Consider the following 19,043-nt stretch of genomic DNA (forward strand, 5'->3'; position numbering starts at 1 on the left):
CGCAGCCCAAAGCGTGCAATATACGACTAACAAATGATTTATTTATTACAAATTTTATTCATTATCTAAACACGAACATTAAAAAATACTTTAAGTCTATTTGTGCTTCGTTTTAGCTATCTAATAATGTAGATGATTGTCCAAAATTTAAATTTTCACTACACTTTTTGTTTACACAAATTACGTAAATCATATTTTTTTTTAAATATTTAGCTTACAGTTATAAAATGAATTTCGGTTTAGGCAAATATCTTTTGTAAATTTTGACAATTCAAGAAAGTATAATTAATTATAATTATTATTATTATATTATTATTATTATTATTATTAGTATTAATTTCTATTGCCATTGGTCCCTTTTTAATAATAGCGTATGTAATTTACTTAAATATAAAGTAAAATGTTTAAACAAGGAGTTAAAGTAAGGACTCCAGTTTTTATACCCGTTACCCATAGGCTAGAAGGGTATTATAACTTTTTGCGTACAGGAAATATATGTAACAGGTGAAAGGAGGCATTTCAGACCTATAAAATATATATATTCTTCATCAGTATCAACAGCCGAGACGATCTAGCCATGTCCGTCCGTCCGTATGAAACACAGGATCTCAGAGACTATAAGAGATACAGCTCTAATTCTAATAATTTTCGATAGTATTTGTTATGTTTGCACCCAGATCAAGTTTGTTTACAATTTTTTCTACGCCCACTTCCGTTGTTATATATTTATTATTTTTGTAGTATTTCGGTATATTTTGAGAATATCGCAATATTTTGCTTTTATTTAAATTGGGTAGCGAGTATCTCACAGTCGAGCACATTCAACTGTAGCTTTGTTAGCTTTGTTATACTAGGTGCGAAACTAAGTTCTCGCTGTTTGTCAGTAGATGGCTTTAGCAGAAAGAGTTTGTCGATTTTGACATATTTAAAACGTCACGAACCAAGCTTAGACATTTGGTAAACAAACTGCTGCGACACATGAGTGATTTCGTGTTCGCATTATATACTTCTGGTTAAGTAAAAATGTCAATCAATCGTCTTTTGCGGGAAGTGTTGATTTTCTTCTTCCATTTGAAAAAAGGCAGCTCGAGCGCGTCGAGTGCTCCAAAAAATGTACGGAAATGGTGCGCTGAGCGAAACATGCCGTGTTTGGTTTCGTCTCTTCAAATACTGTGATTCTTATGTTGACGGCCGTCCTCGTGAAGGAAGGCCCAAAACCTACGAAGGCGCTAAATTGGAGGCCTTGCTCGAAGAGGATACGTGCCAAACTCAAGAAGAGCTTGCTTTATAATTACTTGAGTTACCCGTCAAGCCGTTTCCAAGCGATTGTATGCGTTGGCGATGATACAATTGGGTTTTTTTTTCGAAAAACAGGGCGCACTTAGTTGCACTCCTAATACATTATTGTTTTATTTTTTTTCTCATGTGGTGCTGCTGCTGCCTCTCACTCTACGTAAGCCAGTTGGCCAATAGCAAAAATTATTGTTTCAATAGGATCACCTGATTTAAATTAAAAAAATAAAAATATTGGCAGCTAATTCATTTTTATTATTTTATAACAATTACCTCGCCGAGACAGCGCTGTGCAGTAGTTGATACCAGGAGTAGTTGATGGACCAGATTTCTAAAGGTTAAAGAAAATTATTTTTTTTTATTCTCTTGGCGACGAGGCCTTAAGATTTTTGGACATCTTATTTTTTTCTTATTTAAAAAAAAAAATAATCCAATTATACGTCTGCTCCCATGGACGGTTTTGATAGAAAAGATTTAACCCTGTTGCTGGAGATGTTACCAAGCTCAAGTAAGAGCGAAATTCACCAAATGGTGTATTTGCATTTGTCACTTTACAGCGTTGTAACATAGCAACGCAAGGGCAGGGTGATAGAGTACTACAGTATCATTTAGTACCAAATATCATTCCTATGATAGGTCAGGCAAGGTTACGTAGAAATAAAATTTGTAGCCAAATGAACGAGTTTCTATCGAATATGGCATTTCAAAAGTTAAAGGAATATATAGTTAATTGTATGTACACCGAAAGGTCACGACGAAAAAGAAGTATAGAGAAAACGAATTTAAATATGATAAATTATCCAATATATGATGCCACACCTGATGTTTGAATTAGCTAACGTTAATATGTGTATGTATGTTAATATGTTGTGTTTAACTTCATACGATCTTTAAATTAACATGACCTTTGCAGTATTAGAAGCTAATGAATAGAGTGTTGGTAAACTTGGTAAAGGCCCGAGCAAGAAAACTACTAGGAAAGAAAGAGTCAGTAAAAAAGAAGATGAGACACGAGACACAACGTGACTCGCTACGCTTTACAATAAAAATAATTAATTATGAACTATGATAACTATTTTTCTTCTTGATATATATATATATATCTATATATTCACAAAGTATATAACTTTATGAGTACATTGAAGAAATTATAATTTGCCACAATATCTTAATATCATTCAAGGCATATGCTGTGATGATATTTATTTCATAAATGGTTAAACATATTTTATACCCGCTTTCCATAGTGTAGAATTCATTATAATTTTGTACTTTCAGCTACGAATGTAAAAGGTAGAAGGAGTCATCTCCTTATAAGGTATATATGTATGTATGTATATACTTGATCAGCATCAACAGCCGAGATGATATAGCCATGTCCGTCTTTCTGTCGGACTGTCCATCAGTCGGACTCGTTGATTATCAAGTTAAGCTTAACACCATTGGCATATGTACATAAAATCACGGGAAGGTAGATAATTTCCAAATATTTAATTGCCATCCATTGCGCAATAGGCATTTTCAATGAAAATATTTACATCGGCCTAATTTGAATACAGTAAACAGCTGATTGCATCACCCGTTACCTATAGCGTAGAAGGGTATTGCAACTTTGTGCCGGAAGGAAATCTCTCTCATATACATACATATGTATATACTAACATATTTGACTTCCCCTATTAATATAGTATTACTAGTTTAATTCATTAGCTGTCCAAGGTCTTTTAATATTTGTTCGCGGTTTTCAATTAATGCATGCTGTTCAAAAAAATATATTTTGTTTTGTCCACGCGTCAACAAGCCCTTGCTTGGTATCGCTGGACCACTTGATGGTATATATATTCATTTTTGGTGAGATTAGGTCGCTTACTGGAGATGTACTTTAAATAGGACGTTTCTTTATGATTTTATGAATATCATGTTACCTAAAAGCAATTGGTTTATACGTAGATAGCTCGTCGACTGTTGTTCCATTTGTAAATGGGTAGGGTTTTAAACAACTTAGAGGTGGGCAGCAAGTGAGCCCATAAATTGGGATTCCAATGTTGAAAACCGGCGATCATTATGAACGATGTTCTATTTGTACATGTATAGCCTTAGTTTCAAGATGTGCGGCAAAGTCGTTTTAAAAGGATTGCTTGATGCGATCTCTCACCAGGATTCCGGTGCACTCATGAACATTTCTTTCTTCTTTCTTTCTTCTTTTGCAATAATCAGAAAGTTTGTAAAAGTGTGGAAATCGAGTTGGAACTGTAGAAAACCGCAGCGATTCCTTCAGCTATCTTCGACAAATCGATGAAGATCTTAAGGGCTTCGGAAATGCTGAGCCCTTGTTGCCATAAGCACGGTTCCTTGTAGGCTGTATTAATGTGGTCAGTATACGTGAGGGAATAGTAAACTCCGTGTCTGTACAAGCCTCCCTATCTTTACCAATGCAACTATAGCCAATTCAATTTTTTAATTCAATGGTTCGATGCCAATTATCACCTCCAGAGCTTCAGTAGGCAACCTGATAGTGCCTGTGATGCACTGTGCATCCGTGGCTTGCCATCACACTATAATACCATAGGGGAAGATTCGACGTACAACAGAGATGTGTGCCCACCGCATGTGAGAGGGTGAGAGGTCTCAAGTGCAACTAAGCATCTTCTTCGCTATGTACAAGGCTCCGGTGGCCAGTTTTTCTGTCCAGGACCAAATCAGATATTTTACTGCTTGGCGCGGCTTGGTCTGTTTTGTCCGCATGTTTTAATTTCCCGCATAGTAAGTTTCATAACGGAACTGATAATGGTTAAGCATTTCCCATTTGTCAGAATGCTTATGCAAAGCGAATTAACTTGTATGAATACCTGCATTTCGGATACCTGCATCGCCCTACGTAGCTACCACCTGCATGTCACTAAAAAAGCGGTTAACCCATCGATAAGATAGCTGGAGCCGTGTTGACTGAGGTGAGCCGTGTTGACTGAGGTAAGGCCCTTTTAAAATGGCATCATTATAGAAGGCACCTAAAATATCAAGAAAAGTAGTTTAAAGTAGACCGCTTTTTCGATGAAGGCCACCAGAGCATGAAAAGCCATCTCGATGGATTTGCTCTTCATATATGCATGCTAGTTGTGAGCCATCAGATGCACTGCATTGCTTCTAATGTGCAAGTCAAGTAGCTTCTCTTTAGAAAGACATTAGGCTGATTGGCCGGAAGTCTTTGGTGACTACACGGCTGCATTCTTACGCCTTCGGCAGGAAAAAATCTGAGAGGAACTTCATAGAGTAGAAATATGGCACTAAGAAATATAAGCCAAATAAATCTTCGTTAGCCTTGAAAGAATCGAAATATCTTTCCTGCTTAGCAAGTTCGAAACATGCTAGTCAGCTTACCACGGAGCGATGACAGATCTGGGTTCCACCAAGGTGGCATTGATGGCTTCTCGTCGCAGCGTGAAAAGTAGTCATTTTGATAAATGACAAATAAAATTTGTAGCCAAATGAACGAGTTTCTATCGAATATGGCATTTCAAAAGTTAAAGGAATATATAGTTAATTGTATGTACAGCGAAAGGTCACGATGAAAAAGAAGTATAGAGAAAACGAATTTAAATATGATAAATTATCCAATATATGATGCCACACCTGATGTTTGAATTAGCTAACGTTAATATGTGTATGTATGTTAATATGTTATGTGTTTAAATTCATACGATCTTTAAATTAACATGACCTTTGCAGTATTAGAAGCTAATGAATAGAGTGTTGGTAAACTTGGTAAAGGCCCGAGCAAGAAAACTAGGAGGAAAGAAAGAGTCAGTAAAAAAGAAGATGAGACACGAGACACAACGTGACTCGCTACGCTTTACAATAAAAATAATTAATTATGAACTATGATAACCATTCTTCTTCTTGATATATATATATCTATATCGAAACATGCTAGTCAGCTTACCACGGAGCGATGACACATCTGGGTTCCACCAAGGTGGCATTAATGGCTTCTTGTCGCAGCGTGAAAAGTAGTCATTTTGATAGAACATTCACAGATGTTTCTATATCCTGTAACGAATTAATTGTACTCGCCGGATCTAGTGTTTGTAACGATACTGAACAACGTCACTCAGTCCGTATTGCTTAGCCAAGGAAACCTTGTTGAATTCAATTTTAAACCGAATGTACCTATGATCAGAATAGAAAAGTCTGGACTCTCCCTTCTCCTCAATGGGTATCTAGAGTAGTGAAAGTCATGTCTAGCATAGTGCGTAAAGTACGACCTATATACATATGTTGGCTACCTTCAACTTATCGTTTAATATGAATTCGATTACTGACTCACCCATTTTATTGGTTTCTGTATTTCCCCAAACGCTATGCTGGGCGTTGGCGTCCGTTCCAATAATTCATTACAGCTTTCCAGTAGTTAGCAGTTCGATTATTAGTTCTACCCTCTTTAAAAGAATAACAGTTCTTGGTCTGGTTACCATTATCTGGACGTAGAGGTTGTAATTTTGAGACTTCAGCCCGCCGACCATGTTGCCCGACGCTATCCAAAGTTCCTGGATCAAAGCCGCGTAGGTGGACCCAACTAGTGCAAAAAGAAGCTCCAACGAAGTCATTTTCGTCTTATGAACAAAAACCAAGATCTGCTTCTCCTCCCTTTGTCTGAGTCAACAAGGACAATGACAAGGACAAAATTATGTATATATGATATATGTTAGCTATAGTTTCAATAATGTCCTCTCACAGTAGTAACTAATCCATTGTTTATTGAAGAATTTTATATATTAAATGTCTATATTAAATGTGCCACGCACACTTCCGCCCGAATTTTGGAATACACAATAAACCCTATAGACTTTTTGATTCCTGAAAATTTGGTTGCGATCAGATAAAAATCAACGAAGTTATTGAAGAAATACTTTTGTATGGGCAAGAACGCCTACTTACTATTTGATGACAATCTGGTATACTTTGCACTCTGTAATATTACTTGTATATACATATCTTGAATGAAGTGCCATATCCAGTTTTAGTATTTATGTGGTATATTATTTTAGTATATTTTGATAATAATACCGCAATATTTTGCTTTTAGCAATATTGTAGTCCGAATATCAAAACATAATAAAAGCAAAATGATTATCGAATATAATTTCAAAAATCAGGTGCAATTGCACTTCGTGGATAGACAAATCCCTTCTACATATTATGTATTCGATGGTATTTTTTATATTGGTATTTTTTTTTTTTTGTATATTGGCGATTAAAGTGTTTTCAAACTTTTTGACAAACAAGAGTTTGTATTTTCTTCAAAATAAACAAATGTGTGCAAGTCCTGCTTACACTTGAATGTACGTACCCTAAGGTAATATTTGATTTCCCCGATTCGCATACATTACTTAATTTTTTGTCTGCCAAATGATCGTTTTTAAATTCGTTCTCTATGGTATTTAGCGAACTTTTCTTCACACATACATAAATCAAAATCACTTTACGATTACAAAAATAATAACGCAATTCGTGATACTTTAGTCTTAGTTCAGGTTCAAATTATACTTAACACTTTTATTTATTTATTACAGAAATATACAGGAACTTTCAAAGTTAATTAAAAAACTGTATAGATTTTTAATTATTTTACTTAATGTCCATAGAAATATTAACAAATTACAACATACAAAATTTACTTTTTCCATTACAATATTAACACCATCTAAACACTTTTACAAACTATTTACATTCCAATTTGCTGCACACCAGAGCAAGGAGGCAGGAATACGTACACTTGTAGCCCTTGATGATCAAGGAGGTGAGTCCACTATTAACACAACAATCTATCACTTTTTTTTAAGACATATATATACCTTATAACATATATTACATTTTTTGTATATAAATAATTTACAGCACAACATTAATCAAAGCACAACATTTATGAAAACAAATATGAAAACGTACATAAATACATACGTACATATGTATAAAAATATTTTAATTTAGACTCCGCATTACTAATATAAATAAAGCACATGCCAATTATAAATGTGCATATGACTTTATTAGTTTTTGTGTGGAAATTAAAAATTACAAAAAAAAACGAACTTGTTTACAAAGAAAGCGTACATGATCAGTCACAAAATTGCAAGAAAAAACTTGAATGTCTCTTTTTCGAGTGGCAATGTACTTTGTGCCAATAAGACGTGTAAGTAACAAAAAGTTTGGGCAGGAAAGTATATATATAAAAATACGTTATTACTTGGATTTTATTTTGTTAGCACAGTTTCTTTGTCTTTAATTATAGAAGTAAAGAGTCAGTTTTCTCGAAACTCCAGCTACTCGGTATTTCTATAGAAACATGATTAATTCTGTGGTGTATAACCAAAAATTTTGAAACTACTAAAATTCAATCACAATAAATTAAATATTTTCGCTTTTTAGGCCTGTAAGTCTGATTCAAAAACACTATCCGTCCATACTTCTGCATGAAGTTCATCCTCAATGACTTCAAGGGCTCACATTAGGTTTAGGTTTAAGTTGGACCGGCCGCCCCTGCTAGGGCAAAGCATAGACAAGTAGAGGTCCGTAGCTGGATCGATGCATTTGTGGCAAAGGCCAGCAGCATCCTAGGTAGGAGCCGAGAAACGTCACGAAGATCGTTGTGGCACGGCGAATCAAGGTATTTCAGACAGTGGCCAGTTAAAATGCCGAGCATTAGTCTGCAGTCTTTCCTTGAAAGCTGCATCACGAAATTGGTTAAATTGGTAATAATTGAAGCACACATCAGCCTTGCAGTTTTGCACGAGTTGGTATTGCGCCACCTCGCGTCCCACTGAAGTCTGGAGCGTACTTATTTCCCTGCCTAGAGATCTCAGGGATATCGGCACATTGCTTGGCTTGGGATCCAGTAGATGCGTACTACCGCAGATGCGTTCAGGGACTCTACTGCCCTTCTGCTTTCCAGGACAACTTTGGACTTGACCACATCTGACGACATTGATCTTATTGCAGCCTGGCTATCAACAAAGATGTTAATAGAGTTGTAATTGTTCTGTATACTCCGAGCCACCTCTGCAGCCTTACCTATGTCAAAGACTACCGCCTGGAAGATGCTGCAGTAGTCAGGGAGTTTGAAGGAGTGTTTGGAAACCGGGTTGGGGCAGTATACGGCTGCGCCGACTCCGTCGTCCATCTTCGACCCGACGGTGAAGAGGTTGAGGGCGTCGGGAATGCATAACCGTTTCCATGTAAATCGTAATAATATGGTCAGTGCAGGTAAGGGGAATAGTATAGTCCAAGTCTATGCTAGTCTCCCTACCAATGGCGCTGTGGCCGTAGCCCAATAGACCAGGATTGCCTGTTGCAGCAATCCTGAGAGCCGATTTAGATGCTATGGACTGCGCGTATAAGTTTAAAGGTTCGACACCAGCTATTACCTTGAGATCTTTAGTAGGCGTCGACCTGATGGTGCCTGTAATGCACAGAAGCGCTTGACGCTGTGTCCTTTCCATAATGAAGAGAGACATCGTTTTCGCCATATACAAGGCTTCGGTGGTCTTCTTAACCCTTTCTGACACGTTGTGCTTCCATGTCAATTTGCTGTCCAGAACCATATCCATGTATTTTACTGCATGACCTTAGCGTGGTACAACCAATTTTGAGGGGGACTATAAGGATACCTTATATCTCTTCGTGAAGAGGATAAGGTCCGTTTTGTCCGCGTTAATGCTGAGCTTATGCTTATGTCATCGGCATAGGTCATTTACTTCGGGCCCGTCTAATGAATTTTTGAAGTAGGCTATTCACAACCAGATTCCAAAGGAGAGGCGAGAGAACCCCATCCTGGGGAGTGCCAACTCGCTCTTCCTTTGTAATGGCCGAATCGCCCCACGTAGCCACCACCCGCCTGTCGTTAAGAAGGCGGTTGACCCACCTGTGGATCGCTGGAGCCGTCTTTACTGAGGTAAGGCATTTCATACATACGTTGTTGAAGGCACCTGAAATATCTAGAAATGCACCCAAGGCATATTCTTTAAAGTGGTCTGCTTTTCCAATGGAGGCTACTAGAGCATGGAGAGCCGTCTCATTGGACTTGCCCTTAGTGTACGCATTCTGATTTGGGGACAACAGATGCATTGAGATGTGCATTCTGATGAGCAAATCAAGTAGCTTTTCCAAAGTTTTTAGCAGGAAAGAGGTTAGGCTGATTGGCCGGAAGTCATTTGAGACCACATGACAGCATTTGCCCGCTTTGGGCAGGAAAACGACTTTTGAGGTCCTCCAAAGAGTGGAGATATAACCCCATGCGAGACACGCCGAAAGGATTCCCGATAGCCAAGGATCATTCGTAGGTTTGCTGGCTTGCAGCATTGCTGGCGAAAGTCCATCGAGACCGGGCGACCTGACCTTCGCAAAGGAGTCGATAGCCCAAATTATTTTATTGTCAATGATTAGACCTGCAGCGATGAGAGATCTGGGTTCCACCAGGGTGGCTTCGATCTTCTCGTCGGTCTTGAGAGTCTACAGAATTGGCGAAACGCGGAAAGTAGCCAATTTGAGCGGACATTAACAGATGTTTCTAGGTCCTGTACCGAGTTGATAGTGCTCGGCGGACCAAGAGAATTGGAAACGCGACTGGAGAAGTTCACCCAGTTCGTGTTACGGGAATTTCTGAACGACTAAGCCGTAGTTACCCTGTTTAATGGAATGTTAAACTGGATGTACTTATGATCAGAGAAGGAGGGTCTATCCAGGACTTTTAACTCACCTACATCAGTATAATCAGTTTCAATGTATAAGTCCAGCACATTACGAGAGGTGGGACCTACAAAGGTAGATTCCTGGGTAGTTTCAGCTTATTATTTAAGATAAAATCAAGAACTGACTCACCCCGTTCGTTTATGTCGGGACTTCCCCAAACGCTTATTAATTGTTTATTGGAGGAGCAGACCATGTCCACCAGTCTCCTCAGCTCTTCAGGTGGAGCCGGTGCGTCATGGGCCATCTAGCAGCATACATCCTTCACAGCTCTCCAGCACCACCACGGTTAGATCGTCATTGTTAAAATTAGGTAGTAGATGAGCTTTTAGCCTCTTACTTACAAGGATGGCAGTTCTAAATCTACTTTCCAATGTCAGGACTTATAAATTGTAATTAGGCGACTTCAGCCCAGCGACCGTGTTGCCCGACGCTATCCATGGATCTTGGACCAAAGCCGCGTAGGCGGACTCTTCCTCCAGGGCAAGGAGTAGCTCCGCTGAAGCCGTTTTAGACTTATGGAGGTTGAGTTGCAGCACACTCATTGGAAGGTTGCAAACTCCGCCTCAACCTGCCCTGATCTCAATGTGTGTGAGTCGTTGACATTTGGATGGCGTTTTTTGACTTACTGTTGCGCTTATAAAGCAGATCGTCGGCCTCGTTATTGATCTGAATGATCACGTGCTGTCCACCACTGGGTAAAGGTTCATCAACCTTCAGCACGGACCAATCACTCGTCGTCCTAAGTAGTTGAAGCGCTCGCTCGCCCTGCACGGCTATAGGGAACAGGACCTTAGCCTTCGGTATGAACGGAATGTTGTTCCTATCCACCACGTTCTGCTTGGCACCCTCCCACAAGCCGTTCAGTTTGGTGACGGTCGCCTTCAACCAAGGCAATCTTGGGCCGTCCTTGCATGTTAGGATCTTGACGCCATTCATTCAGCCCGTGTCTTCAAAAGTAGGCATTCGGCTGGCTGGGGCACTCTTCATCCTAACAAACAGTGCGTCGACCAGTTTGCTAAGGGTCATCCGCCACCCTTTGCAGACATTTTCCCGTTAGGGTCCCCTCTCCCCTCCCCCGCCAGGTACTCGCAGCCTCTTGCTCACTGGAGCCCCTTGCTTGGGACTCTCAGCAGACCGTTGGCGCTTGCTTGTCGTGGGCTCCACATTCGAGTTGGCAGAACCGGTCTGCACCTTATTGCCTTTGGGAGGGGGCTAAGTTGGTTTTCACGCATCCACGCATTAGCCCAGGCAAGCCTCTCCTTGTCCTGGACAGACAAGTTAGCTACGCCACTGAGCATAGCGTGAATGCGGTTCGCCGCATTATTTTTGGCCTTCTCCTTCAGCGCCCGTGCTACGCTGCGCAACGTTGGAGGTGCTGGCGATAGGCCGAGGTGACTGAAGAGGACGGCGTACCTTCTCCACCGTAGAGGTTGACGAAGCGCTCTCTTGGTCCGAGTCGGCTAAGACAACGGCACCCGCGCGCATCAACCTCGAGTTGTTGGTTGTAACAGTATTGTTACAACTGACTTGGCCTGCACCCACCGCATCAGAGGTGTGACCGCTGGCGACAGGCAGAGAGGATCAATTTTTGTTAATTGTTAATGCTATTACGGTTTCTTTCATAGAATACAAAAACTGTTCAAATAAATAAAACGTTTTCAACACTTTGAGGAAAACAAGAGAACTACACCAGTGTGTTTAACTAAGGCATACCGCTTACCATTTTCAACAAATGCAAGACAGTGTAAAAATGGTATTTTGTTAAAAAATATCAAATTAATGTACCGAAAAAAAAAACAAAATTATGTCTAAAGATATATCTCGTATATCAATACAACTACATTCATACCTAGCCTGACGCTAAACGTAAAACCAAGTGAATTTTGAATTTAATAAATAGGAATACTAATTAACATTACGTGACATTTCTCTTGTACTGATATAAATATGATTGAGCAATCCTTTTTTGGCCACTGTTGCATATATATATGCAACATTGACTTTACATTTATCATTTACATTTTCGTATTTATTTATATTTAATATAATCCATAATGGACAAATGTTGCCTAAAAGGCAATATTGCAGTATTGCAAGGGTCTTAGAGTATCGAAAATTGGAATGAAACATACTTAAGGCTCCTTTTAATCATTTATGGAAATAATATTTTCTATGTGTCCCCATTTTAATTTGGGCATGAAAGGGCTAATTAAGCGCTACGTCGCTTATTCATTATGACGGACAAGAAGAATGGCTGCACAACTTTATAAATGCTCGCCGTTTACATCGACGATTATTAAAATCTCTCATTTTATTATCGTTTCGAATATACGGTGCCCCTGATTTAGTTCATAAGATCTTTGATATTATTATTTATTTTGCTAGCTTAGGGATCAATGTTCAATATTGTAGAGCAGGATCGTGTAATTTTTGCTTTTGGTTGATGTATTTACAATTGTGTAATTTTTTAGGATAAATTACTCTGTTTACTTCCGGGTATGCGCTATTGTTTAATGTAAGAGGTGAGCAATTTTGCTGACTAGTCACATATTTCTAATTTGAACAAATGGAGAGCTTATTGCGTTGCTTTAGACATCCGACTGAGAATACAAGTATTGCCTATTGCAAAAAATAGAAGACTACTTGTTACTATGTGTGCTGAGTAGAAAACATGTGTACATACATGTGTATATGTAAGTATATAATGTTGGTTCAAGCACGCTGCCTTATGGAACTTTAACTCCAATGGTATGGTCCTAGGTCATAGGTGCATTTCACTATATTTTGTATCGTAGATTTGTATAGAATCGTCGAATGTGCCCGACTGTGAGATACCTGCTACCCACTTTCAATTAAAGTAAAATATTGCGATATTATTAAATATACCATAAAAATACTAAAACTATATGTCAAACGGCATATTTGGTATATGGATATGACACTTCATTTAAGATATATGATTTAAGTGCAAATTATTCCAGATTGTCAGCCAAAGCAACTAAGACCCCCAGTAAGTAGGCGTTTTTGCCCAAAATTATAAATACTTTTATGCCCTATGGGTAGCGGGTATAAAAATCGAATGACAATAGTCAGGTGGATTAGACATCGTTTAACCAACAACTGCACATGTTAGTGTTCATATAATATTATTAAAGTTTCACTGAAATTTCATAAGACGGGAAAGATGCGAAATTTTTGTAAAATGGACAAAAGTTCTTATATTTTCAATAAAAATCAGAAAGTCATTGTCGTACTCTCTCCTCATGCTACTGCAACTTTCAGCAGAAAGACACGATATTAAATGATCTTGTTGAAAATCCAATTATTCCTTGTTAATCCGCACAGATAATGTTCAGTTGAGCACGTCGACTTCTCGTTCATTAATCCTTATATTGTATCGCTTTATCAGTTTCATATATGTATTTCAATGTAGTTTATGAAATAAAACACTGTTATACTGTTATATTTTACTCAGCAACTAGCGGACACGTCTTTATTCTTTGAGGACTACATATAAGGCCAAAGAACAATCGATATACGATATCTAGATATACATAAATATTTAAAATATACTTTTTTAATATTAGTGATGATGAGATGTTTCGATAATATACATATATATACTGTTTTTGCATCCAATGTGATGCTACATTTCCACAGATCTAAGGGTCAATATAGAGTCTCAAAAAGCTAATGAGCATTGGCAAAGAAAACTTTGAAAGACCCTTGCGAGTTGCAACAACGAATTTACGACTTTTCCGTGCATGTGCAGCCATGTATCGATAGTCATCGTCACTATCGAACGTTTCTTTTTTTTTTTTTGGGACTTTCGATATGAGTGTACAATCCAGTACTGTCAGATCTTGACCGAAAATCAATCATCATTCATTCAAAACTTAATTGCGCATTCTACTATATTTTAGTTGCAGGGAAACCACATGCATCAACGAATAAATTAATTGGAAGCAGAAACAAACGGCTCTCAATTCAATTCTATTCCAAAAAGAAAAGCTTACATTGTTTATCTGATCACAAAGAAATTTTAAAAAATCATATCTGTTTTTTATTTTTGTATATTTCGAAAATCGTGTTTTTAAAATTGCGCATGCGTTTTACATTTGCGTGCAACAATCAAAATTGCTGTCTAAAAAATTGTATATCGTATATATTTAAGTAAAACCCTTGTAACTTATAGGCAGGCACTCAACAACTTCAACAGAACATGTACATCATATCATATTTGCATATGAGAAACTGTGCTCGCGGCCACTCCTTGATCACTTTTGACCCAAAAAAAAACATGAAGTTGAAGATTGGCAGGACTGTTTGGAGATGATCAACCCAAGTGAAGGAATGAACATTTGCTATTTGACCTGTGCGTTCATGCTTAATCAGGGAGTCACTACATGCAATTGGACAAAAAGCTTTATTAAAAACAATTTTGTACAACATTCAAAAGATCAAGTACTTTGAAATCGATTTGATGTGCTTAGGTAATAAAATGTTATGATTTCACTATTACTTACTATTATCATAAATGCACACTCAGGGAAATTAGGATAATGAGTTTAACATAGCTTCTACACCTAGGAATGAATTTATGATTCAATTATTACTTCTTGTATTGTGGATATTATTTTAACCTAATGAAGTAACCCCGATTGCATTACACACATGTTGCGAATAATATTGTTTGAAAAAAATCGTAGAAAATCTCCCATATTGGTACTAATTAATAAATGAACATGTATTTTTATTTAGAGCGCGGAAGTTGGGATGCGAAGCATCGTTATGTTGGACGAGCAAGGAGGTAAGGCATTCATGGTAAAGGAAGCTTTTAAAATCTAGCAATATGTTATTAATGTATGGTCGCGTCTTAAATAATCGGTGAGTTTATGAGGTTTCAACATTCACTTTACACATTTTGAGAAAAATCTAATGAGGGATATTTTGAGTTGAACATATTTAAAGTTAATGAAATAAAGTCTTTAATGGAGAATGCTTAAATACATGATGCTCTGTACCCATTGAATTGTAAATTGTAATTATAACACAAATTCCCACATACGTTAACTTTAAAGCAATATACATACTCTGAACGTAGACAGTTGCTTAATTAACACTTTGGAGTAAAATTTGTAATACACTCAGTCCTTTTTTTTTACGCGATTGTTGGTTCTGCCACTAATCGCGAAAAAATGGTTAGTTTTCCAATATAAACTAACGAATTGGTTCCGAATATAAAAAATATCGCGTATAACAAAATATACGCGCAAAAAAATCAAAAACAATACAATAAGTTTCAAATTTCAGACTTATGATTTATTCATTCATAACAAAATAAAAAATACAAAACAGAAACCATATATAAAAGAGAAGAAAACAAAAAAAAACATAGGTAGATTTATTGAAAAAATCGTTGAAATCGTTTAATCACTGTCATTATCCGAAGTGGAAATTATTCTTTGCCGCTTATTTTGATGGCCGGCACTGATATCATTAGAATTTGTATCAGAATCAATAGTAAGAACTATGGATTGATGCTCTGATTGATCCGACTTAGTTTGCACCATAAATTCAGTTAATTTTGTTCGAATGCTTTTTTTGGACCCAATAAATTCCGATGTAGTTCTTTATATCTTAACATGCAATTCTTTTTGAAAAATTCGTACACGTTCGGCATCAGTATCATTTGCTACAAAATAATTTTCCAATTCTGCTGCAAGTTTAAGACCTTGCTTAATCGTCTCTGCTTTAATTGGATGCTCGTCTATCTCAGTGTCGCTGCCATTTTCCGATTCGATTACTTCCGTAGCTACTTCAAACAAATCGTCATCATCGAGCTCTCGGTCTAGAAGAATCTCGTCTATATCTTCTCTTGTCATATCTGCAAAAATTTCTCCACCCGCGGTGCGTGCTAAATCGCGTTAAAGTGAAAAGTCCGCGTAAAAAAAGAAATTTGCGCTGCAAAAATAACCGCGTTAAAGTGAAATCGCGTAAAAAGAAATCGCGTAAAAAAAGGACTGGGTGTATACATACAACATCTATTATAAATTAACAAAATGCATATGTGAAACAAAATTTTTATCAAAACGCCATTTAAATATATTTAGCAAAATATTCAAAAACAACATTGGTGCTGGGAGGTTAGGTTAGGATAGGTTCGGTCGGCCGCCCCTGCTTGGGGAGAAACATAGACCAGTAGAGGTCCGTAGCTGTAACGGTGGAGGGTGTCTTCGTCTCAGAAGTGGAGCAGTACGGAGGAATTTTTGACAAAAGCCAGCAGCATCCTAGGTGGTAGCCGAGAAACATCACGAAGTTCGTTATGACACGGCGAACCAAGGTATTTCATCCGGAGCCGGGAGAACGCTGGACATCTACAAAGAAGATGCTCAAGTGTTTCGTTGACTCCGGACTCGTTGCATTTCCTGCACTGGTCACTGTTCGTCATGATTATCTTTACAGCCTGGACAGCCGACAGACAGTGGCCAGTTAAAATGCCGAGCATTAGTCTGGAGTCTTTCCTTGAAATCTGCATGAGGAATTTGGTTAAATTGGTATTAATTGAAGCACACAAGAGCCTTGCAGTTTTGCACGAGTTGGTATTGCTCCAGCTCGCGTCCCACTGAAGTCTAGAACGTACTTCAATTTCCCTGCCCAGAGATCTCAGGGATATCGGCACATTGCACATGTTAACGACATCAAGTCCTACCCCGTCGTCGATCTTCGACCCATCGGTGAAGAAGTTGAGAGCTTCGGGAATGCATAATCCTTCCCGCCAGCAGCCCGGTTCCATGTATATCGTATTAAAATGGTTAGTACAGGTAAGGGGGATAGTATAGTCCAAGTCTATGCTAGTCTCCCTACCAATGGCGCTGTGGCCGTAGCCCAATAGACCAGGATTGCCTGTTGCAGCAATCCTAAGGCCCGATTTTGATGCTAAGGATTGTTTTAAGAGTTCGACACCAGCTATTACCTCGAGAGCTTTAGCTATAATGCACATAAGCGCTTGACGCTGTGTCCTTTCCATAATGGAGAGATATGAGGGGAGAGTCCCCAAATGCAACTAAGCATCGTTTTCACCATATACAAGGCACCGGTGGCCTTCTCAACCCTTTCTAACGCGTTGAGCTTTCATGTCAATTTGCTGTCCAGAACCACACCCGTGTATTTTACTGCATGACCTTAGCGTGGTACAACCAATTTTGAGGGGGACTATAAGGATACCTTATATCTCTTCGTGAAGAGGATAAGGTCCGTTTTGTCCGCGTTAATGCTGAGCTTATGCTTATGTCATCGGCATAGGTCATTTACTTGGGGCCCGTCTAATGAATTCACAACCAGAGTGCCAACTCGCTCTTCCTTTGTAATGGCCGAATCGCCCCACGTAGCCACTACCCGCCTGTCGCTAAGAAGGCGATTGACCCACCTGTGGATCGCTGGACCCGTCTTTACTGAGGTAAGGCACTTCATAATAGCGTCAGTGGTGACGTTGTTGAAGGTACCTGAAATATCTAGAAATGCACCCAAGGCATATTCTTTAAAGTGGTCTGCTTTTCCAATGGAGGCTACTAGAGCATGGAGAGCCGTCTCATTGGACTTGTCCTTAGTGTACGCATTCTGATTTGGGGACAACAGATGCATTAAGTTGCTTCTGATGTGCAAATCAAGTAGCTTCTCCAAAGTTTTTAGCAGGAAAGAGGTTAGGCTGATTGGCCGGAAGTCATATGAGACCACATGACAGCATTTGCCCGCTTTGGGCAGGAAAATGACCTATGAGGTCCTCCAAAGAGTGGGGATATAACACCATGCGGGACACGCCGAAAGGATTCCCGATAGCCAAGGAACAATCGTAGGTTTGCTGGCTTGCAGCATTGCTGGCGAAAGTCCATCGAGACCGGGCGACCTGACCTTCGCAAAGGAGTCGATAGCCCAAATTATTTTATTGTCAATGATTAGACCTGCAGAGGGTGTCAAAACTGGGATACTAGGAAAGCGCTACCAGTCCCTGTTCTCTATTCCCAGACATCCCGGGAAATGAGTTGAGAGCAGTGCCTTAAGAGTTTCAGCACTGCTCTCCGTCCACACTCCATCGCCAGACTTGAGGAGACTAGGACTAGAATAGGATAGACCTGTACTCACCTCAGACATAGACGTTGTCCGCCTTTTTAGCAAGTTTAAACATGCTAGTAAGCTCACCACGTAGCGATGAGAGATCTGGGTTCCACCAGGGTGGCTTCGATCTTCTCGTCGGTCTTGAGAATCTACAGAATTGGCGAAACGCAGAAAGTAGCCAATTTGAGCGGACATTAACAGATGTTTCTAGGTCCTGTACCGAGTTGATAGTGCTCGGCGGACCAAGAGAATTGGAAACGCGACTGGAGAAGTTCACCCAGTTCGTGTTACGGGGATTTCTAAACGGCTAAGCCGTAGATACCCTGTTTAATGGAATGTTAAACTGGATGTACTTATGATCAGAGAATGAGGGTCTATCCAGGACTTTCCACTCTCCTACATTAGTACTCTCAGTCGCAATAGTTAAGTCCAGCACGTTACGAGAGGTGGGACCTACATAGGTAGATTCCTCACCTCTGTTGGCTAATCTCAGCTTATAATTTAGGATAAAATCAAGAGCTGACTCACCCCTTTCGTTTATGTCGGGACATCCTCAAACGCTATTGTGGGCGTTGGCGTCCGTTCCGATTATTAATTGTTTGTTGGAGGAGCAGACCATGTCCACCAGACTCCGCAGCTCTTCAGATGGAGCCGGTACGTCGTGGGCCATCTAGCAGGATGCTAGCAGCTTACATCCTTCACAGCTTTCCAGCACCATTAGGTAGTAGATGAGCTTTTAGGCTCTTACTTACAAGGATGGCAGTTCTCAATCTACTTACCAATGTCAGGACTTATAAATTGTAATTAGGCGACTTCAGCCCAGCGACCGTGTTGCCCGACGCTATCCACGGTTCTTGGACCAAAGCCGCGTAGGCGGACTCATCCTCCAG

General features: G+C 39.1%; 1 protein-coding gene and 1 long non-coding RNA gene across 3 annotated transcripts in view; one reads left to right on the plus strand and one right to left on the minus strand.

The window, feature by feature from the left end:
* LOC132797666 (synaptosomal-associated protein 25-like) overlaps positions 1 to 19,043 on the plus strand; it is a 121,782-nt gene that overhangs the window by 4,658 nt on the left and 98,081 nt on the right. Inside the window, 1 exon segment of the mRNA XM_060809419.1 lies at positions 14,800 to 14,848. Within this exon segment, the coding sequence (XP_060665402.1) occupies positions 14,800 to 14,848 (49 nt within the window).
* Positions 342 to 6,193, minus strand: LOC132797667 (uncharacterized). 2 transcript variants are annotated; one of them, XR_009633759.1, is made up of 5 exons: positions 6,026 to 6,193; positions 5,618 to 5,943; positions 5,234 to 5,555; positions 1,567 to 1,624; positions 344 to 1,500 (listed from the first exon to the last, which is right to left on the minus strand). It is a non-coding gene; the product is annotated as an uncharacterized LOC132797667 (long non-coding RNA). The 2 variants fall into 2 exon arrangements; XR_009633760.1 differs by having other exon boundaries at positions 342 to 1,500; positions 5,618 to 6,193.

Source organism: Drosophila nasuta, unplaced genomic scaffold (genome assembly GCF_023558535.2).
Source record: "Drosophila nasuta strain 15112-1781.00 unplaced genomic scaffold, ASM2355853v1 ctg16_pilon, whole genome shotgun sequence".
Classification (NCBI taxonomy): domain Eukaryota; kingdom Metazoa; phylum Arthropoda; class Insecta; order Diptera; family Drosophilidae; genus Drosophila; species Drosophila nasuta.